Raw genomic sequence first — 21855 nt, forward strand, 5'->3', positions numbered from 1 at the left:
GTTCTAGTGCCCTAAGAGTCTCTCTGGTTCTAGTGTTTAAGAGTCTCTCTGGTTCTAGTGTCCTAAGAGTCTCTCTGGTTCTAGTGTCCTAAGAGTCTCTCTGGTTCTAGTGTTTAAGAGTCTCTCTGGTTCTAGTGTTTAAGAGTCTCTCTGGTTCTAGTGTCCTAAGAGTCTCTCTCTGGTTCTAGTGTCCTAAGAGTCTCTCTGGTTCTAGTGTCCTAATAGTCTCTCTGGTTCTAGTGTCCTAAGAGTCTCTCTCTGGTTCTAGTGTTTAAGAGTCTCTTTCTGGTTCTAGTGTCCTAAGAGTCTCTTTCTGGTTCTAGTGTCCTAAGTGTCTCTCTGGTTCTAGTGTTTAAGAGTCTCTCTGGTTCTAGTGTCCTAAGAGTCTCTCTGGTTCTAGTGTCCTAAGAGTCTCTCTCTGGTTCTAGTGTCCTAAGACTCTCTCTGGTTCTAGTGTCCTAAGAGTCTCTCTGGTTCTAGTGTCCTAAGAGTCTCTCTTGTTCTAGTGTCCTAAGAGTCTCTCTCTGGTTCTAGTGTTTAAGAGTCTCTCTCTGGTTCTAGTGTCCTAAGAGTCTCTCTCTGGTTCTAGTGTCCTAAGAGTCTCTCTCTGGTTCTAGTGTTCTAAGAGTCTCTCTGGTTCTAGTGCCCTAAGAGTCTCTCTGGTTCTAGTGTTCTAAGAGTCTCTCTGGTTCTAGTGTCCTAAGAGTCTCTCTGGTTCTAGTGCCCTAAGAGTCTCTCTGGTTCTAGTGTTCTAAGAGTCTCTCTGGTTCTAGTGTCCTAAGAGTCTCTCTTGTTCTAGTGTCCTAAGAGTCTCTCTCTGGTTCTAGTGTTTAAGAGTCTCTCTCTGGTTCTAGTGTCCTAAGAGTCTCTCTCTGGTTCTAGTGTCCTAAGAGTCTCTCTCTGGTTCTAGTGTTCTAAGAGTCTCTCTGGTTCTAGTGCCCTAAGAGTCTCTCTCTGGTTCTAGTGTTCTAAGAGTCTCTCTGGTTCTAGTGCCCTAAGAGTCTCTCTGGTTCTAGTGTTCTAAGAGTCTCTCTGGTTCTAGTGTCCTAAGAGTCTCTCTGGTTCTAGTGCCCTAAGAGTCTCTCTGGTTCTAGTGTTCTAAGAGTCTCTCTGGTTCTAGTGTCCTAAGAGTCTCTCTTGTTCTAGTGTCCAAGAGTCTCTCTCTGGTTCTAGTGTTTAAGAGTCTCTCTCTGGTTCTAGTGTCCTAAGACTCTCTCTGGTTCTAGTGTCCTAAGAGTCTCTCTGGTTCTAGTGTCCTAAGAGTCTCTCTTGTTCTAGTGTCCTAAGAGTCTCTCTCTGGTTCTAGTGTTTAAGAGTCTCTCTCTGGTTCTAGTGTCCTAAGAGTCTCTCTCTGGTTCTAGTGTCCTAAGAGTCTCTCTCTGGTTCTAGTGTTCTAAGAGTCTCTCTGGTTCTAGTGCCCTAAGAGTCTCTCTGGTTCTAGTGTTCTAAGAGTCTCTCTGGTTCTAGTGTCCTAAGAGTCTCTCTGGTTCTAGTGCCCTAAGAGTCTCTCTGGTTCTAGTGTTCTAAGAGTCTCTCTGGTTCTAGTGTCCTAAGAGTATCTCTTGTTCTAGTGTCCTAAGAGTCTCTCTCTGGTTCTAGTGTTTAAGAGTCTCTCTCTGGTTCTAGTGTCCTAAGAGTCTCTCTCTGGTTCTAGTGTCCTAAGAGTCTCTCTCTGGTTCTAGTGTTCTAAGAGTCTCTCTGGTTCTAGTGCCCTAAGAGTCTCTCTCTGGTTCTAGTGTTCTAAGAGTCTCTCTGGTTCTAGTGCCCTAAGAGTCTCTCTGGTTCTAGTGTTCTAAGAGTCTCTCTGGTTCTAGTGTCCTAAGAGTCTCTCTGGTTCTAGTGCCCTAAGAGTCTCTCTGGTTCTAGTGTCCTAAGAGTCTCTCTGGTTCTAGTGTTCTAAGAGTCTCTCTGGTTCTAGTGTTATAAGAGTCTCTCTGGTTCTAGTGTTTAAGAGTCTCTCTGGTTCTAGTGTCCTAAGAGTCTCTCTCTGGTTCTAGTGTTCTAAGAGTCTCTCTCTGGTTCTAGTGTCGTAAGAGTCTCTCTCTGGTTCTAGTGTCCTAAGAGTCTCTCTCTGGTTCTAGTGTCCTAAGAGTCTCTCTCTGGTTCTAGTGTTCTAAGAGTCTCTCTCTGGTTCTAGTGTCCTAAGAGTCTCTCTGGTTCTAGTGCCCTAAGAGTCTCTCTGGTTCTAGTGTCCTAAGAGTCTCTCTGGTTCTAGTGTCCTAAGAGTCTCTCTCTGGTTCTAGTGTCCTAAGAGTCTCTCTCTGGTTCTAGTGTCCTAAGAGTCTCTCTCTGGTTCTAGTGTTCTAAGAGTCTCTCTGGTTCTAGTGTTATAAGAGTCTCTCTGGTTCTAGTGTTTAAGAGTCTCTCTGGTTCTAGTGTCCTAAGAGTCTCTCTCTGGTTCTAGTGCCCTAAGAGTCTCTCTGGTTCTAGTGCCCTAAGAGTCTCTCTGGTTCTAGTGTTTAAGAGTCTCTCTGGTTCTAGTGTCCTAAGAGTCTCTCTGGTTCTAGTGTCCTAAGAATCTCTCTGGTTCTAGTGTTTAAGAGTCTCTCTGATTCTAGTGTTTAAGAGTCTCTCTGGTTCTAGTGTCCTAAGAGTCTCTCTCTGGTTCTAGTGTCCTAAGAGTCTCTCTGGTTCTAGTGTCCTAAGAGTCTCTCTTGTTCTAGTGTCCTAAGAGTCTCTCTCTGGTTCTAGTGTTTAAGAGTCTTTTTCTGGTTCTAGTGTCCTAAGAGTCTCTTTCTGGTTCTAGTGTCCTAAGTGTCTCTCTGGTTCTAGTGTTTAAGAGTCTCTCTGGTTCTAGTGTCCTAAGAGTCTCTCTCTGGTTCTAGTGATCTAAGAGTCTCTCTCTGGTTCTAGTGTCCTAAGAGTCTCTCTGGTTCTAGTGCCCTAAGAGTCTCTCTGGTTCTAGTGTCCTAAGAGTCTCTCTGGTTCTAGTGTCCTAAGAGTCTCTCTCTGGTTCTAGTGTCCTAAGAGTCTCTCTCTGGTTCTAGTGTCCTAAGAGTCTCTCTCTGGTTCTAGTGTTCTAAGAGTCTCTCTCTGGTTCTAGTGTTCTAAGAGTCTCTCTCTGGTTCTAGTGTCCTAAGAGTCTCTCTCTGGTTCTAGTGTTCTAAGAGTCTCTCTCTGGTTCTAGTGTTCTAAGAGTCTCTCTGGTTCTAGTGTCCTAAGAGTCTCTCTCTGGTTCTAGTGTCCTAAGAGTCTCTCTCTGGTTCTAGTGTTCTAAGAGTCTCTCTCTGGTTCTAGTGTTCTAAGAGTCTCTCTCTGGTTCTAGTGTCCTAGGAGTCTCTCTCTGGTTCTAGTGTTCTAAGAGTCTCTCTCTGGTTCTAGTGTTCTAAGAGTCTCTCTCTGGTTCTAGTGTTCTAAGAGTCTCTCTCTGGTTCTAGTGTTCTAAGAGTCTCTCTCTGGTTCTAGTGTCCTAAGAGTCTCTCTCTGGTTCTAGTGTCCTAAGAGTCTCTCTCTGGTTCTAGTGTCCTAAGAGTCTCTCTCTGGTTCTAGTGTTCTAAGAGTCTCTCTCTGGTTCTAGTGTTCTAAGAGTCTCTCTCTGGTTCTAGTGTCCTAAGAGTCTCTCTCTGGTTCTAGTGTTCTAAGAGTCTCTCTCTGGTTCTAGTGTTCTAAGAGTCTCTCTGGTTCTAGTGTCCTAAGAGTCTCTCTCTGGTTCTAGTGTCCTAAGAGTCTCTCTCTGGTTCTAGTGTTCTAAGAGTCTCTCTCTGGTTCTAGTGTTCTAAGAGTCTCTCTCTGGTTCTAGTGTCCTAAGACTCTCTCTGGTTCTAGTGTTCTAAGAGTCTCTCTCTGGTTCTAGTGTTCTAAGAGTCTCTCTCTGATTCTAGTGTCCTAAGAGTCTCTCTCTGGTTCTAGTGTTCTAAGAGTCTCTCTCTGGTTCTAGTGTCCTAAGAGTCTCTCTCTGGTTCTAGTGTTCTAAGAGTCTCTCTCTGGTTCTAGTGTTCTAAGAGTCTCTCTCTGATTCTAGTGTCCTAAGAGTCTCTCTCTGGTTCTAGTGTCCTAAGAGTCTCTCTCTGGTTCTAGTGTCCTAAGAGTCTCTCTCTGGTTCTAGTGTCCTAAGAGTCTCTCTCTGGTTCTAGTGTCCTAAGAGTCTCTCTCTGGTTCTAGTGTTCTAAGAGTCTCTCTGGTTCTAGTGTTATAAGAGTCTCTCTGGTTCTAGTGTTTAAGAGTCTCTCTGGTTCTAGTGTCCTAAGAGTCTCTCTGGTTCTAGTGTCCTAAGAGTCTCTCTGGTTCTAGTGTTTAAGAGTCTCTCTGGTTCTAGTGTTTAAGAGTCTCTCTGGTTCTAGTGTCCTAAGAGTCTCTCTCTGGTTCTAGTGTCCTAAGAGTCTCTCTGGTTCTAGTGTTCTAAGAGTCTCTCTCTGGTTCTAGTGTCCTAAGAGTCTCTCTCTGGTTCTAGTGTCCTAAGAGTCTCTCTCTGGTTCTAGTGTTCTAAGAGTCTCTCTCTGGTTCTAGTGTCCTAAGAGTCTCTCTCTGGTTCTAGTGTCCTAAGAGTCTCTCTCTGGTTCTAGTGTTCTAAGAGTCTCTCTCTGGTTCTAGTGTTCTAAGAGTCTCTCTCTGGTTCTAGTGTTCTAAGAGTCTCTCTCTGGTTCTAGTGTTCTAAGAGTCTCTCTCTGGTTCTAGTGTTCTAAGAGTCTCTCTCTGGTTCTAGTGTTCTAAGAGTCTCTCTCTGGTTCTAGTGTTCTAAGAGTCTCTCTCTGGTTCTAGTGTTCTAAGAGTCTCTCTCTGGTTCTAGTGTTCTAAGAGTCTCTCTCTGGTTCTAGTGTCCTAAGAGTCTCTCTCTGGTTCTAGTGTTCTAAGAGTCTCTCTCTGGTTCTAGTGTTCTAAGAGTCTCTCTGGTTCTAGTGTCCTAAGAGTCTCTCTCTGGTTCTAGTGTCCTAAGAGTCTCTCTCTGGTTCTAGTGTTCTAAGAGTCTCTCTCTGGTCCTAGTGTTCTAAGAGTCTCTCTCTGGTTCTAGTGTCCTAAGAGTCTCTCTCTGGTTCTAGTGTTCTAAGAGTCTCTCTCTGGTTCTAGTGTTCTAAGAGTCTCTCTCTGGTTCTAGTGTTCTAAGAGTCTCTCTCTGGTTCTAGTGTTCTAAGAGTCTCTCTCTGGTTCTAGTGTCCTAAGAGTCTCTCTCTGGTTCTAGTGTCCTAAGAGTCTCTCTCTGGTTCTAGTGTCCTAAGAGTCTCTCTCTGGTTCTAGTGTTCTAAGAGTCTCTCTCTGGTTCTAGTGTTTAAGAGTCTTTTTCTGGTTCTAGTGTCCTAAGAGTCTCTTTCTGGTTCTAGTGTCCTAAGTGTCTCTCTGGTTCTAGTGTTTAAGAGTCTCTCTGGTTCTAGTGTCCTAAGAGTCTCTCTGGTTCTAGTGTCCTAAGAGTCTCTCTCTGGTTCTAGTGTCCTAAGACTCTCTCTGGTTCTAGTGTCCTAAGAGTCTCTCTGGTTCTAGTGTCCTAAGAGTCTCTCTTGTTCTAGTGTCCTAAGAGTCTCTCTCTGGTTCTAGTGTCCTAAGAGTCTCTCTCTGGTTCTAGTGTTCTAAGAGTCTCTCTCTGGTTCTAGTGTTCTAAGAGTCTCTCTGGTTCTAGTGCCCTAAGAGTCTCTCTGGTTCTAGTGTTCTAAGAGTCTCTCTGGTTCTAGTGTCCTAAGAGTCTCTCTGGTTCTAGTGCCCTAAGAGTCTATCTGGTTCTAGTGTTCTAAGAGTCTCTCTGGTTCTAGTGTCCTAAGAGTCTCTCTTGTTCTAGTGTCCTAAGAGTCTCTCTCTGGTTCTAGTGTTTAAGAGTCTCTCTCTGGTTCTAGTGTCCTAAGAGTCTCTCTCTGGTTCTAGTGTCCTAAGAGTCTCTCTCTGGTTCTAGTGTTCTAAGAGTCTCTCTGGTTCTAGTGCCCTAAGAGTATCTCTGGTTCTAGTGTTCTAAGAGTCTCTTTTGTTCTAGTGTCCTAAGAGTCTCTCTGGTTCTAGTGCCCTGAGAGTCTCTCTGGTTCTAGTGTTCTAAGAGTCTCTCTGGTTCTAGTGTCCTAAGAGTCTCTCTCTGGTTCTAGTGTTCTAAGAGTCTCTCTGGTTCTAGTGCCCTAAGAGTCTCTCTGGTTCTAGTGTCCTAAGAGTCTCTCTGGTTCTAGTGTCCTAAGAGTCTCTCTGGTTCTAGTGTTTAAGAGTCTCTCTGGTTCCAGTGTTCTAAGAGTCTCTCTGGTTCTAGTGTTCTAAGAGTCTCTCTGGTTCTAGTGTTCTAAGAGTCTCTCTGGTTCTAGTGCCCTAAGAGTCTCTCTGGTTCTAGTGCCCTAAGAGTCTCTCTGGTTCTGGTGTCCTAAGAGTCTCTCTGGTTCTAGTGTCCTAAGAGTCTCTCTCTGGTTCTAGTGTTCTAAGAGTCTCTCTGGTTCTAGTGTTCTAAGAGTCTCTCTGGTTCTAGTGTCCTAAGAGTCTCTCTGGTTCTAGTGTCCTAAGAGTCTCTCTGGTTCTAGTGTTCTAAGAATCTCTCTGGTTCTAGTGTCCTAAGAGTCTCTCTGGTTCTAGTGCCCTAAGAGTCTCTCTGGTTCTAGTGTCCTAAGAGTCTCTCTGGTTCTAGTGTTCTAAGAGTCTCTCTGGTTCTAGTGTTCTAAGAGTCTCTCTGTTTCTAGTGCCCTAAGAATCTCTCTGGTTCTAGTGCCCTAAGAGTCTCTCTGGTTCTAGTGTCCTAAGAGTCTCTCTGGTTCTAGTGCCCTAAGAGTCTCTCTGGTTCTAGTGCCCTAAGAGTCTCTCTGGTTCTAGTGTCCTAAGAGTCTCTCTGGTTCTAGTGTCCTAAGAGTCTCTCTCTGGTTCTAGTGTTCTAAGAGTCTCTCTGGTTCTAGTGTCCTAAGAGTCTCTCTGGTTCTAGTGTCCTAAGAGTCTCTCTCTGGTTCTAGTGCCCTAAGAGTCTCTCTGGTTCTAGTGCCCTAAGAGTCTCTCTGGTTCTAGTGTTTAAGAGTCTCTCTGGTTCTAGTGTCCTAAGAGTCTCTCTGGTTCTAGTGTCCTAAGAGTCTCTCTCTGGTTCTAGTGTCCTAAGAGTCTCTCTCTGGTTCTAGTGTCCTAAGAGTCTCTCTCTGGTTCTAGTGTCCTAAGAGTCTCTCTGGTTCTAGTGTCCTAAGAGTCTCTCTTGTTCTAGTGTCCTAAGAGTCTCTCTCTGGTTCTAGTGTTTAAGAGTCTTTTTCTGGTTCTAGTGTCCTAAGAGTCTCTTTCTGGTTCTAGTGTCCTAAGTGTCTCTCTGGTTCTAGTGTTTAAGAGTCTCTCTGGTTCTAGTGTCCTAAGAGTCTCTCTGGTTCTAGTGTCCTAAGAGTCTCTCTCTGGTTCTAGTGTCCTAAGACTCTCTCTGGTTCTAGTGTCCTAAGAGTCTCTCTGGTTCTAGTGTCCTAAGAGTCTCTCTTGTTCTAGTGTCCTAAGAGTCTCTCTCTGGTTCTAGTGTCCTAAGAGTCTCTCTCTGGTTCTAGTGTTCTAAGAGTCTCTCTCTGGTTCTAGTGTCCTAAGAGTCTCTCTCTGGTTCTAGTGTCCTAAGAGTCTCTCTCTGGTTCTAGTGTCCTAAGAGTCTCTCTCTGGTTCTAGTGTTCTAAGAGTCTCTCTCTGGTTCTAGTGTCCTAAGAGTCTCTCTGGTTCTAGTGCCCTAAGAGTCTCTCTGGTTCTAGTGTCCTAAGAGTCTCTCTGGTTCTAGTGTCCTAAGAGTCTCTCTCTGGTTCTAGTGTCCTAAGAGTCTCTCTCTGGTTCTAGTGTCCTAAGAGTCTCTCTCTGGTTCTAGTGTTCTAAGAGTCTCTCTCTGGTTCTAGTGTTCTAAGAGTCTCTCTCTGGTTCTAGTGTCCTAAGAGTCTCTCTCTGGCTCTAGTGTTCTAAGAGTCTCTCTCTGGTTCTAGTGTTCTAAGAGTCTCTCTGGTTCTAGTGTCCTAAGAGTCTCTCTCTGGTTCTAGTGTCCTAAGAGTCTCTCTCTGGTTCTAGTGTTCTAAGAGTCTCTCTCTGGTTCTAGTGTTCTAAGAGTCTCTCTCTGGTTCTAGTGTCCTAAGAGTCTCTCTCTGGTTCTAGTGTTCTAAGAGTCTCTCTCTGGTTCTAGTGTTCTAAGAGTCTCTCTCTGGTTCTAGTGTTCTAAGAGTCTCTCTCTGGTTCTAGTGTTCTAAGAGTCTCTCTCTGGTTCTAGTGTCCTAAGAGTCTCTCTCTGGTTCTAGTGTCCTAAGAGTCTCTCTCTGGTTCTAGTGTCCTAAGAGTCTCTCTCTGGTTCTAGTGTTCTAAGAGTCTCTCTCTGGTTCTAGTGTTCTAAGAGTCTCTCTCTGGTTCTAGTGTCCTAAGAGTCTCTCTCTGGTTCTAGTGTTCTAAGAGTCTCTCTCTGGTTCTAGTGTTCTAAGAGTCTCTCTGGTTCTAGTGTCCTAAGAGTCTCTCTCTGGTTCTAGTGTCCTAAGAGTCTCTCTCTGGTTCTAGTGTTCTAAGAGTCTCTCTCTGGTTCTAGTGTTCTAAGAGTCTCTCTCTGGTTCTAGTGTCCTAAGACTCTCTCTGGTTCTAGTGTTCTAAGAGTCTCTCTCTGGTTCTAGTGTTCTAAGAGTCTCTCTCTGATTCTAGTGTCCTAAGAGTCTCTCTCTGGTTCTAGTGTTCTAAGAGTCTCTCTCTGGTTCTAGTGTCCTAAGAGTCTCTCTCTGGTTCTAGTGTTCTAAGAGTCTCTCTCTGGTTCTAGTGTTCTAAGAGTCTCTCTCTGATTCTAGTGTCCTAAGAGTCTCTCTCTGGTTCTAGTGTCCTAAGAGTATCTCTCTGGTTCTAGTGTCCTAAGAGTCTCTCTCTGGTTCTAGTGTCCTAAGAGTCTCTCTCTGGTTCTAGTGTCCTAAGAGTCTCTCTCTGGTTCTAGTGTTCTAAGAGTCTCTCTGGTTCTAGTGTTATAAGAGTCTCTCTGGTTCTAGTGTTTAAGAGTCTCTCTGGTTCTAGTGTCCTAAGAGTCTCTCTGGTTCTAGTGTTCTAAGAGTCTCTCTGGTTCTAGTGTTATAAGAGTCTCTCTGGTTCTAGTGTTTAAGAGTCTCTCTGGTTCTAGTGTCCTAAGAGTCTCTCTCTGGTTCTAGTGTTCTAAGAGTCTCTCTCTGGTTCTAGTGTCCTAAGAGTCTCTCTCTGGTTCTAGTGTCCTAAGAGTCTCTCTCTGGTTCTAGTGTCCTAAGAGTCTCTCTCTGGTTCTAGTGTTCTAAGAGTCTCTCTCTGGTTCTAGTGTCCTAAGAGTCTCTCTGGTTCTAGTGCCCTAAGAGTCTCTCTGGTTCTAGTGTCCTAAGAGTCTCTCTGGTTCTAGTGTCCTAAGAGTCTCTCTCTGGTTCTAGTGTCCTAAGAGTCTCTCTGGTTCTAGTGCCCTAAGAGTCTCTCTGGTTCTAGTGTCCTAAGAGTCTCTCTGGTTCTAGTGTCCTAAGAGTCTCTCTCTGGTTCTAGTGTCCTAAGAGTCTCTCTCTGGTTCTAGTGTTCTAAGAGTCTCTCTGGTTCTAGTGTTATAAGAGTCTCTCTGGTTCTAGTGTTTAAGAGTCTCTCTGGTTCTAGTGTCCTAAGAGTCTCTCTCTGGTTCTAGTGCCCTAAGAGTCTCTCTGGTTCTAGTGCCCTAAGAGTCTCTCTGGTTCTAGTGTTTAAGAGTCTCTCTGGTTCTAGTGTCCTAAGAGTCTCTCTGGTTCTAGTGTCCTAAGAATCTCTCTGGTTCTAGTGTTTAAGAGTCTCTCTGGTTCTAGTGTTTAAGAGTCTCTCTGGTTCTAGTGTCCTAAGAGTCTCTCTCTGGTTCTAGTGTCCTAAGAGTCTCTCTGGTTCTAGTGTCCTAAGAGTCTCTCTTGTTCTAGTGTCCTAAGAGTCTCTCTCTGGTTCTAGTGTTTAAGAGTCTCTCTCTGGTTCTAGTGTTTAAGAGTCTTTTTCTGGTTCTAGTGTCCTAAGAGTCTCTTTCTGGTTCTAGTGTCCTAAGTGTCTCTCTGGTTCTAGTGTTTAAGAGTCTCTCTGGTTCTAGTGTCCTAAGAGTCTCTCTCTGGTTCTAGTGTTCTAAGAGTCTCTCTCTGGTTCTAGTGTCCTAAGAGTCTCTCTGGTTCTAGTGCCCTAAGAGTCTCTCTGGTTCTAGTGTCCTAAGAGTCTCTCTGGTTCTAGTGTCCTAAGAGTCTCTCTCTGGTTCTAGTGTCCTAAGAGTCTCTCTCTGGTTCTAGTGTCCTAAGAGTCTCTCTCTGGTTCTAGTGTTCTAAGAGTCTCTCTCTGGTTCTAGTGTTCTAAGAGTCTCTCTCTGGTTCTAGTGTCCTAAGAGTCTCTCTCTGGTTCTAGTGTTCTAAGAGTCTCTCTCTGGTTCTAGTGTTCTAAGAGTCTCTCTGGTTCTAGTGTCCTAAGAGGCTCTCTCTGGTTCTAGTGTCCTAAGAGTCTCTCTCTGGTTCTAGTGTTCTAAGAGTCTCTCTCTGGTTCTAGTGTTCTAAGAGTCTCTCTCTGGTTCTAGTGTCCTAAGAGTCTCTCTCTGGTTCTAGTGTTCTAAGAGTCTCTCTCTGGTTCTAGTGTTCTAAGAGTCTCTCTCTGGTTCTAGTGTTCTAAGAGTCTCTCTCTGGTTCTAGTGTTCTAAGAGTCTCTCTCTGGTTCTAGTGTCCTAAGAGTCTCTCTCTGGTTCTAGTGTCCTAAGAGTCTCTCTCTGGTTCTAGTGTCCTAAGAGTCTCTCTCTGGTTCTAGTGTTCTAAGAGTCTCTCTCTGGTTCTAGTGTTCTAAGAGTCTCTCTCTGGTTCTAGTGTCCTAAGAGTCTCTCTCTGGTTCTAGTGTTCTAAGAGTCTCTCTCTGGTTCTAGTGTTCTAAGAGTCTCTCTGGTTCTAGTGTCCTAAGAGTCTCTCTCTGGTTCTAGTGTCCTAAGAGTCTCTCTCTGGTTCTAGTGTTCTAAGAGTCTCTCTCTGGTTCTAGTGTTCTAAGAGTCTCTCTCTGGTTCTAGTGTCCTAAGACTCTCTCTGGTTCTAGTGTTCTAAGAGTCTCTCTCTGGTTCTAGTGTTCTAAGAGTCTCTCTCTGATTCTAGTGTCCTAAGAGTCTCTCTCTGGTTCTAGTTTTCTAAGAGTCTCTCTCTGGTTCTAGTGTCCTAAGAGTCTCTCTCTGGTTCTAGTGTTCTAAGAGTCTCTCTCTGGTTCTAGTGTTCTAAGAGTCTCTCTCTGATTCTAGTGTCCTAAGAGTCTCTCTCTGGTTCTAGTGTCCTAAGAGTCTCTCTCTGGTTCTAGTGTCCTAAGAGTCTCTCTCTGGTTCTAGTGTCCTAAGAGTCTCTCTCTGGTTCTGGTGTCCTAAGAGTCTCTCTCTGGTTCTAGTGTTCTAAGAGTCTCTCTGGTTCTAGTGTTATAAGAGTCTCTCTGGTTCTAGTGTTTAAGAGTCTCTCTGGTTCTAGTGTCCTAAGAGTCTCTCTGGTTCTAGTGTCCTAAGAGTCTCTCTGGTTCTAGTGTTTAAGAGTCTCTCTGGTTCTAGTGTTTAAGAGTCTCTCTGGTTCTAGTGTCCTAAGAGTCTCTCTGGTTCTAGTGTTCTAAGAGTCTCTCTCTGGTTCTAGTGTCCTAAGAGTCTCTCTCTGGTTCTAGTGTCCTAAGAGTCTCTCTCTGGTTCTAGTGTCCTAAGAGTCTCTCTCTGGTTCTAGTGTCCTAAGAGTCTCTCTCTGGTTCTAGTGTTCTAAGAGTCTCTCTCTGGTTCTAGTGTTCTAAGAGTCTCTCTCTGGTTCTAGTGTTCTAAGAGTCTCTCTCTGGTTCTAGTGTTCTAAGAGTCTCTCTCTGGTTCTAGTGTTCTAAGAGTCTCTCTCTGGTTCTAGTGTTCTAAGAGTCTCTCTCTGGTTCTAGTGTTCTAAGAATCTCTCTCTGGTTCTAGTGTTCTAAGAGTCTCTCTCTGGTTCTAGTGTTCTAAGAGTCTCTCTCTGGTTCTAGTGTTCTAAGAGTCTCTCTCTGGTTCTAGTGTTCTAAGAGTCTCTCTCTGGTTCTAGTGTCCTAAGAGTCTCTCTCTGGTTCTAGTGTTCTAAGAGTCTCTCTCTGGTTCTAGTGTTCTAAGAGTCTCTCTGGTTCTAGTGTCCTAAGAGTCTCTCTCTGGTTCTAGTGTCCTAAGAGTCTCTCTCTGGTTCTAGTGTTCTAAGAGTCTCTCTCTGGTTCTAGTGTTCTAAGAGTCTCTCTCTGGTTCTAGTGTCCTAAGAGTCTCTCTCTGGTTCTAGTGTTCTAAGAGTCTCTCTCTGGTTCTAGTGTTCTAAGAGTCTCTCTCTGGTTCTAGTGTCCTAAGAGTCTCTCTCTGGTTCTAGTGTTCTAAGAGTCTCTCTCTGGTTCTAGTGTTCTAAGAGTCTCTCTCTGGTTCTAGTGTTCTAAGAGTCTCTCTCTGGTTCTAGTGTCCTAAGAGTCTCTCTCTGGTTCTAGTGTCCTAAGAGTCTCTCTCTGGTTCTAGTGTCCTAAGAGTCTCTCTCTGGTTCTAGTGTTCTAAGAGTCTCTCTCTGGTTCTAGTGTTTAAGAGTCTTTTTCTGGTTCTAGTGTCCTAAGAGTCTCTTTCTGGTTCTAGTGTCCTAAGTGTCTCTCTGGTTCTAGTGTTTAAGAGTCTCTCTGGTTCTAGTGTCCTAAGAGTCTCTCTGGTTCTAGTGTCCTAAGAGTCTCTCTCTGGTTCTAGTGTCCTAAGACTCTCTCTGGTTCTAGTGTCCTAAGAGTCTCTCTGGTTCTAGTGTCCTAAGAGTCTCTCTTGTTCTAGTGTCCTAAGAGTCTCTCTCTGGTTCTAGTGTCCTAAGAGTCTCTCTCTGGTTCTAGTGTTCTAAGAGTCTCTCTCTGGTTCTAGTGTTCTAAGAGTCTCTCTCTGGTTCTAGTGTCCTAAGAGTCTCTCTCTGGTTCTAGTGTCCGAAGAGTCTCTCTCTGGTTCTAGTGTCCTAAGAGTCTCTCTCTGGTTCTAGTGTTCTAAGAGTCTCTCTCTGGTTCTAGTGTCCTAAGAGTCTCTCTGGTTCTAGTGCCCTAAGAGTCTCTCTGGTTCTAGTGTCCTAAGAGTCTCTCTGGTTCTAGGGTCCTAAGAGTCTCTCTGGTTCTAGTGTCCTAAGAGTCTCTCTCTGGTTCTAGTGTTTAAGAGTCTCTCTGGTTCTAGTGTCCTAAGAGTCTCTCTGGTTCTAGTGTCCTAAGAGTCTCTCTCTGGTTCTAGTGTCCTAAGAGTCTCTCTCTGGTTCTAGTGTCCTAAGAGTCTCTCTCTGGTTCTAGTGTTATAAGAGTCTCTCTCTGGTTCTAGTGTCCTAAGAGTCTCTCTCTGGTTCTAGTGTCCTAAGAGTCTCTCTCTGGTTCTAGTGTCCTAAGAGTCTCTCTGGTTCTAGTGTCCTAAGAGTCTGTCTCTGGTTCTAGTGTCCTAAGAGTCTCTCTCTGGTTCTAGTGTCCTAAGAGTCTCTCTCTGGTTCTAGTGTCCTAAGAGTCTCTCTGGTTCTAGTGTCCTAAGAGTCTGTCTCTGGTTCTAGTGTCCTAAGAGTCTCTCTCTGGTTCTAGTGTCCTAAGAGTCTCTCTCTGGTTCTAGTGTCCTAAGAGTCTCTCTCTGGTTCTAGTGTTCTAAGAGTCTCTCTCTGGTTCTAGTGTTCTAAGAGTCTCTCTCTGGTTCTAGTGTCCTAAGAGTCTCTCTCTGGTTCTAGTGTCCTAAGAGTCTCTCTGGTTCTAGTGTCCTAAGAGTCTCTCTGGTTCTAGTGTACTAAGAGTCTCTCTCTGGTTCTAGTGTCCTAAGAGTCTCTCTCTGGTTCTAGTGTTCTAAGAGTCTCTCTCTGGTTCTAGTGTTCTAAGAGTCTCTCTCTGGTTCTAGTGTCCTAAGAGTCTCTCTGGTTCTAGTGTCCTAAGAGTCTCTCTCTGGTTCTAGTGTTCTAAGAGTCTCTCTCTGGTTCTAGTGTTCTAAGAGTCTCTCTCTGGTTCTAGTGTCCTAAGAGTCTCTCTCTGGTTCTAGTGTTCTAAGAGTCTCTCTCTGGTTCTAGTGTTCTAAGAGTCTCTCTCTGGTTCTAGTGTTCTAAGAGTCTCTCTCTGGTTCTAGTGTCCTAAGAGTCTCTCTCTGGTTCTAGTGTCCTAAGAGTCTCTCTCTGGTTCTAGTGTTCTAAGAGTCTCTCTCTGGTTCTAGTGTTCTAAGAGTCTCTCTCTGGTTCTAGTGTTCTAAGAGTCTCTCTCTGGTTCTAGTGTTCTAAGAGTCTCTCTCTGGTTCTAGTGTTCTAAGAGTCTCTCTCTGGTTCTAGTGTTCTAAGAGTCTCTCTCTGGTTCTAGTGTTCTAAGAGTCTCTCTCTGGTTCTAGTGTTCTAAGAGTCTCTCTCTGGTTCTAGTGTTCTAAGAGTCTCTCTCTGGTTCTAGTGTTCTAAGAGTCTCTCTCTGGTTCTAGTGTTCTAAGAGTCTCTCTCTGGTTCTAGTGTTCTAAGAGTCTCTCTCTGGTTCTAGTGTCCTAAGAGTCTCTCTCTGGTTCTAGTGTCCTAAGAGTCTCTCTCTGGTTCTAGTGTTCTAAGAGTCTCTCTGGTTCTAGTGTTCTAAGAGTCTCTCTGGTTCTAGTGTTATAAGAGTCTCTCTGGTTCTAGTGTTTAAGAGTCTCTCTGGTTCTAGTGTCCTAAGAGTCTCTCTGGTTCTAGTGTCCTAAGAGTCTCTCTCTGGTTCTAGTGTTCTAAGAGTCTCTCTCTGGTTCTAGTGTCCTAAGAGTCTCTCTCTGGTTCTAGTGTTATAAGAGTCTCTCTCTGGTTCTAGTGTCCTAAGAGTCTCTCTCTGGTTCTAGTGTCCTAAGAGTCTCTCTCTGGTTCTAGTGTCCTAAGAGTCTCTCTCTGGTTCTAGTGTCCAAAGAGTCTCTCTCTGGTTCTAGTGTCCTAAGAGTCTCTCTCTGGTTCTAGTGTCCTAAGAGTCTCTCTCTGGTTCTAGTGTCCTAAGAGTCTCTCTCTGGTTCTAGTGTCCTAAGAGTCTCTCTCTGGTTCTAGTGTTCTAAGAGTCTCTCTGGTTCTAGTGTTCTAAGAGTCTCTCTGGTTCTAGTGTTATAAGAGTCTCTCTGGTTCTAGTGTTTAAGAGTCTCTCTGGTTCTAGTGTCCTAAGAGTCTCTCTGGTTCTAGTGTCCTAAGAGTCTCTCTCTGGTTCTAGTGTTCTAAGAGTCTCTCTCTGGTTCTAGTGTCCTAAGAGTCTCTCTCTGGTTCTAGTGTCATAAGAGTCTCTCTCTGGTTCTAGTGTCCTAAGAGTCTCTCTCTGGTTCTAGTGTCCTAAGAGTCTCTCTCTGGTTCTAGTGTCCTAAGAGTCTCTCTCTGGTTCTAGTGTCCAAAGAGTCTCTCTCTGGTTCTAGTGTCCTAAGAGTCTCTCTCTGGTTCTAGTGTCCTAAGAGTCTCTCTCTGGTTCTAGTGTCCTAAGAGTCTCTCTCTGGTTCTAGTGTCCTAAGAGTCTCTCTCTGGTTCTAGTGTCCTAAGAGTCTCTCTCTGGTTCTAGTGTCCTAAGAGTCTCTCTCTGGTTCTAGTGTCCTAAGAGTCTCTCTCTGGTTCTAGTGTCCTAAGAGTCTCTCTCTGGTTCTAGTGTCCTAAGAGTCTCTCTCTGGTTCTAGTGTCCTAGGAGTCTCTCTCTGGTTCTAGTGTTCTAAGAGTCTCTCTCTGGTTCTAGTGTCCTAAGAGTCTCTCTCTGGTTCTAGTGTCCTAAGAGTCTCTCTCTGGTTCTAGTGTCCTAAGAGTCTCTCTCTGGTTCTAGTGTCCTAAGAGTCTCTCTCTGGTTCTAGTGTCCTAAGAGTCTCTCTCTGGTTCTAGTGTCCTAGGAGTCTCTCTCTGGTTCTAGTGTTCTAAGAGTCTCTCTCTGGTTCTAGTGTCCTAAGAGTCTCTCTCTGGTTCTAGTGTCCTAAGAGTCTCTCTCTGGTTCTAGTGTCCTAAGAGTCTCTCTCTGGTTCTAGTGTCCTAAGAGTCTCTCTCTGGTTCTAGTGTCCTAAGAGTCTCTCTCTGGTTCTAGTGTCCTAAGAGTCTCTCTCTGGTTCTAGTGTCCTAAGAGTCTCTCTCTGGTTCTAGTGTCCTAAGAGTCTCTCTCTGGTTCTAGTGTCCTAAGAGTCTCTCTCTGGTTCTAGTGTTCTAAGAGTTACTCGGGGCAGTATCTGGACTTGTATGATGCTCATGTCATGGCTGTTGACTCTGTGAAGTGGAACCAGTTCCATCCCAAAGTCTTCATGTCCTGCAGCTCCGACTGGACCGTGAAGATCTGGGACCACAGCATCAGGTACTTTTACCATCAGGTACTTTTATTAATGAGAATGTCTTTTATTTACCAAGCGCATTGTTCTGAAAAGATCAATAATATGTAGAACACACCAGTTACACCACAGTTATCACCATGTTTACTCTGGACTAAACCAGGACTAAACCAGGACTAAACCAGGACTAAACCAGGACTAAACCAGGACTAAACCAGGACTAAACCAGGACTAAACCAGGACTGAACCAGGACTGAACCAGGACTAAACCAGGACTGAACCAGGACTAAACCAGGACTGAACCTGGACTGAACCAGGACTAAACCAGGACTGAACCAGGACTAAACCAGGACTAAGCCAGGACTGAACCAGGACTAAACCAGGACTAAGCCAGGACTGAACCAGGACTAAACCTGGACTGAACCAGGACTAAACCAGGACTAAGCCAGGACTGAACCAGGACTAAACCAGGACTGAACCAGGACTAAACCAGGTCTGAACCAGGACTAAACCAGGACTAAGCCAGGACTGAACCTGGACTAAACCAGGACTAAGCCAGGACTGAACCTGGACTGAACCAGGACTAAACCAGGACTAAACCTGGACTGAACCAGGACTAAACCAGGACTAAACCAGGACTGAACCAGGACTAAACCAGGACTAAGCCAGGACTAATCCAGGACTAAACCTGGACTGAACCAGGACTAATCCAGGACTAAACCTGGACTAAACCAGGACTGAACCAGGACTAAACCAGGACTAAACCTGGACTGAGCCAGGACTAAACCTGGACTAAACCAGGACTAAACCAGGACTAAGCCAGGACTGAACCTGGACTAAACCAGGACTAAGCCAGGACTGAACCTGGACTGAACCAGGACTAAACCAGGACTAAACCAGGACTGAACCAGGACTAAACCAGGACTAAACCAGGACTGAACCAGGACTAAACCAGGACTGAACCTGGACTAAACCAGGACTGAACCTGGACTAAACCTGGACTGAACCAGGACTAAACCTGGACTGAACCAGGACTAAACCAGGACTAAACCAGGACTGAACCAGGACTAAGCCAGGACTAAACCAGGACTAATCCAGGACTAAACCTGGACTGAACCAGGACTAAACCTGGACTGAACCAGGACTAATCCAGGACTAAACCTGGACTAAACCAGGACTGAACCAGGACTAAACCAGGACTGAACCAGGACTAAACCAGGACTAAACCTGGACTGAGCCAGGACTAAACCAGGACTAAACCTGGACTAAACCAGGACCAAACTTAGACTAAACCAGGACTGAACCAGGACTAAACCTGGACTAAACCAGGACTAAACCAGGTCTAAACCAGGACTGAACCTGGACTGAACCAGGACTAAACCTGGACTGAACCAGGACTAAACCTGGACTAAACCAGGACTGAACCAGGACTAAACCAGGACTAAACCAGGACTAAACCAGGACTGAACCTGGACTGAACCAGGACTAAACCAGGACTGAACCTGGACTGAACCAGGACTAAACCTGGACTAAACCAGGACTAAACCAGGACTAAACCAGGACTGAACCAGGACTAAACCAGGACTGAACCAGGACTAAACCAGGACTAAACCTGGACTAAACCAGGACTAAACCAGGACTGAACCAGGACTAAACCAGGACTGAACCAGGACTAAACCAGGACTGAACCTGGACTGAACCAGGACTAAACCTGGACTGAACCAGGACTAAACCAGGACTAAGCCAGGACTGAACCTGGACTAAACCAGGACTAAGCCAGGACTGAACCTGGACTGAACCAGGACTAAACCAGGACTGAACCTGGACTGAACCAGGACTAAACCAGGACTAAACCAGGACTGAACCAGGACTAAACCAGGACTAAACCAGGACTGAACCAGGACTAAACCAGGACTGAACCTGGACTAAACCAGAACTGAACCTGGACTAAACCTGGACTGAACCAGGACTAAACCAGGACTAAACCAGGACTGAACCAGGACTAAGCCAGGACTAAACCAGGACTAATCCAGGACTAAACCTGGACTGAACCAGGACTAAACCTGGACTGAACCAGGACTAATCCAGGACTAAACCAGGACTGAACCAGGACTAAACCAGGACTGAACCAGGACTAAACCAGGACTGAACCAGGACTAAACCAGGACTAAACCTGGACTGAGCCAGGACTAAACCAGGACTAAACCTGGACTAAACCAGGACCAAACTTAGACTAAACCAGGACTGAACCAGGACTAAACCTGGACTAAACCAGGACCAAACTTAGACTAAACCAGGACTGAACCTGGACTGAACCAGGACTAAACCAGGACTGAACCAGGACTAAACCAGGACTAAACCAGGACTAAACCTGGACTGAGCCAGGACTAAACCTGGACTAAACCAGGACTGAACCAGGACTAAACCTGGACTAAACCAGGACTAAACCAGGACTGAACCAGGACTAAACCTGGACTAAACCAGGACTAAACCAGGACTAAACCAGGACTGAACCAGGACTAAACCTGGACTAAACCAGGACTAAACCAGGACTGAACCAGGACTAAACCAGAACTGAACCTGGACTGAACCAGGACTAAACCTGGACTGAACCAGGACTAATCCAGGACTAAACCTGGACTAAACCAGGACTGAACCAGGACTAAACCAGGACTGAACCAGGACTAAACCAGGACTAAACCTGGACTAAACCAGGACTAAACCAGGACTGAACCTGGACTAAACCAGGACTAAACCAGGACTAAACCAGGACTAATCAAGGACTAAACCTGGACTAAACCAGGACTGAACCAGGACTGAACCAGGACTAAACCAGGACTAAACCAGGACTAAACCAGGACTGAACCAGGACTGAACCAGGACTAAGCCAGGACTAAACCAGGACTAAACCAGGACTGAACCAGGACTGAACCAGGACTAAGCCAGGACTGAACCTGGACTAAACCAGGACTGAACCAGGACTAAACCTGGACTGAACCAGGACTAAACCTGGACTGAACCAGGACTAAACCAGGACTGAACCTGGACTAAACCAGGACTGAACCTGGACTAAACCAGGACTGAACCAGGACTAAACCTGGACTGAACCAGGACTAAACCTGGACTAAACCTGGACTGAACCAGGACTAAACCTGGTCTAGGGCAGGTCCAAAGCAGTGTATCCTCTGATGTTCTCTCGGGTCCTCAGCGCTCCCATGTTCACCTTTGACCTGCGCTCGGCTGTGGGAGACGTGTCCTGGGCTCCGTACTCCTCCACTGTGTTCTCCGCTGTGACCACAGATGGGATGGTAAACTCCTCCTCTGCGCCTCCTTTTACCTCCTCTTCTCTCCATTCCTCCTCTAGTTCATTTGTCTGTGTGTCCTTTGTGTGCTTTAACGCTTAACTCTCCTGGAGCCAAACTGTGAAGCATGAATCTCTCCTGAATCTCTCCAGAGTCTCTCCTGAGTCCGTCCAAATTCTCTCCTGAGTCTGTCCAGAGTCTGTCCAGAGTCTCTCCTGAGTCCGTCCAGAGTCTCTCCAGAGTCTCTCCTGAGTCTCTCCAGAGTCTCTCCTGAGTCTGTCCAGAGTCTCTCCAGAGTCTCTCCTGAGTCTCTCCTGAGTCTCTCCAGAGTCTCTCCTGAGTCTGTCCAGAGTCTCTCCAGAGTCTCTCCTGAGTCCGTCCAGAGTCTCTCCAGAGTCTCTCCTGAGTCTCTCCAGAGTCTCTCCTGAGTCTCTCCTGAGTCTCTCCAGAGTCTCTCCTGAGTCCGTCCAGAGTCTCTCCAGAGTCTCTCCTGAGTCCGTCCAGAGTCTCTCCAGAGTCTCTCCAGAGTCTCTCCTGAGTCTCTCCAGAGTCTGTCCAGACTCTCCTGAGTCTCTCCAGAGTCTCTCCAGAGTCTCTCCTGAGTCTCTCCTGAGTCCGTCCAGAGTCTCTCCAGAGACTTTCCTGAGTCTCTCCAGAGTCTCTCCTGAGTCTCTCCTGAGTCCGTCCAGCGTCTCTCCAGAGACTTTCCTGAGTCTCTCCTGAGTCTCTCCAGAGTTTCTCCAGAGTTTCTCCAGAGTCTCTCCAGAGTCCCTCCTGAGTCTCTCCAGAGTCTCTCCAGAGTCCCTCCTGAGTCTCTCCAGAGTCTCTCCCTAGTCGGTCCAGATTCTCTCCTGAGTCCGTCCAGAGTCTCTCCAGAGTCTCTCCAGAGTCCCTCCAGAGTCTGTCCTGAGTCTCTCCTGAGTCTCTCCTGAGTCTCTGCTGAGTCCGTCCAGATTCTCTCCTGAGTCTCTCCAGAGTCTCTCCAGAGTCTGTCCAGACTCTCCTGAGTCTCTCCAGAGTCTCTCCAGAGTCTATCCTGAGTCTCTCCTGAGTCTCTCCTGAGTCTCTCCTGAGTCCGTCCAGAGTCTTTCCAGAGACTCTCCTGAGTCTCTCCAGAGTCTCTCCAGAGTCTCTCCAGAGTCTCTCCAGAGTCTCTCCTGAGTCCCTCCTGAGTCTCTCCAGAGTCTCTCCAGAGTCCCTCCTGAGTCTCTCCAGAGTCTCTCCCTAGTCTGTCCAGATTCTCTCCTGAGTCTGTCCAGAGTCTCTCCAGAGTCTCTCCCTAGTCTGTCCAGATTCTCTCCTGAGTCTGTCCAGAGTCTCTCCAGAGTCCCTCCTGAGTCTCTCCAGAGTCTCTCCAGAGTCTCTCCAGTCTCCTGAGTCCCTCCAGAGTCTCTCCAGAGTCTCTTGAGTCTCTCCTTAGTTTTTTTTTGAGTCTCTCTTGAGTCTCTTCTCCAGAGACTCTCCTGAGTCTCTCCTGAGTCCGTCCAAAGTCTCTCCTGAGACTCTCCTGAGTCTCTCTTGAGTCTCTCCAGAGTCTCTCCAGAGTCTCCTGAGTCTCTCCAGAGTCTCTTGAGTCTCTCCTGAGTCTCTCTTGAGTCTCTCCTGAGTTCCTTTTCTGTCTCTCCTGAGTCTCTCCAGAGTCTCCTGATTCTCTCCAGAGTCTCTCCAGAGTCTCTTGAGTCTCTCCTGAGTCTCTCCTGAGTCTCTCCTGAGTTTCTTTTGAGTCTCTCCAGAGTCTCTCCAGAGTCTCCTGAGTCTCTCCAGAGTCTCTCCAGAGTCTCTTGAGTCTCTCCTGAGTCTCTCCTGAGTTTCTTTTGAGTCTCTCTTGAGTCTCTCCAGAGTCTCTCCAGAGTCTCCTGAGTCTCTCCTGAGTCTTTCCAGAGTCTCCTGAGTCTCTCCTGAGTCTCTCTTGAGTCTCTCCCGAGTCTCTCCCGAGTCTCTCCCGAGTCTCTCCCGAGTCTCTCCCGAGTCTCTCCCGAGTCTCTCCAGAGTCTCCTGAGTCTCTCCAGAGTCTCTCGAGTCTCTCCTGAGTCTCTCTTGAGTCTCTCCTGAGTCTCTCCAGAGTCTCTCCAGAGTCTCTCCAGAGTCTCCTCAGTCTCTCCAGAGTCTCTCCAGTCTCCTGAGTCTCTCCTGAGTCTCTCCTGAGTTTCTTTTGAGTCTCTCTTGAGTCTCTCCAGAGTCTCCAGAGTCTCTCCTGAGTCTCTCCCGAGTCTCTCCAGAGTCTCCAGAGTCTCTCCAGAGTCTCCTGAGTCTCTCCAGAGTCTCTCGAGTCTCTCCTGAGTCTCTCTTGAGTCTCTCCTGAGTCTCTCCAGAGTCTCTCCAGAGTCTCCTGAGTCTCTCCAGAGTCTCTCCAGAGTCTCTCCAGAGTCTCCTGAGTCTCTCCTGAGTCTCTCCTGAGTTTCTTTTGAGTCTCTCTTGAGTCTCTCCAGAGTCTCCAGAGTCTCTCCTGAGTCTCTCCAGAGTCTCTCCAGAGTCTCTCCAGAGTCTCCTCAGTCTCTCCAGAGTCTCTCCAGTCTCCTG

General features: G+C 46.3%; 1 protein-coding gene across 1 annotated transcript in view; it reads left to right on the top strand.

Moving 5' to 3' along the window:
* Positions 1–21855, top strand: part of LOC140372419 (dynein axonemal intermediate chain 1-like) — a 104097-nt gene that overhangs the window by 79880 nt on the left and 2362 nt on the right. Inside the window, exons 16-17 of the mRNA XM_072459515.1 lie at positions 15911–16059; positions 19242–19341. Coding sequence (XP_072315616.1) covers positions 15911–16059; positions 19242–19341 — 249 coding nt within the window. The remainder of the gene's footprint in view (positions 1–15910; positions 16060–19241; positions 19342–21855) is intronic.

This window comes from Eucyclogobius newberryi, unplaced genomic scaffold, assembly GCF_026437365.1.
Source record: "Eucyclogobius newberryi isolate DKJ021-1_F unplaced genomic scaffold, fEucNew1.0.hap1 SCAF_23, whole genome shotgun sequence".
NCBI lineage: Eukaryota > Metazoa > Chordata > Actinopteri > Gobiiformes > Gobiidae > Eucyclogobius > Eucyclogobius newberryi.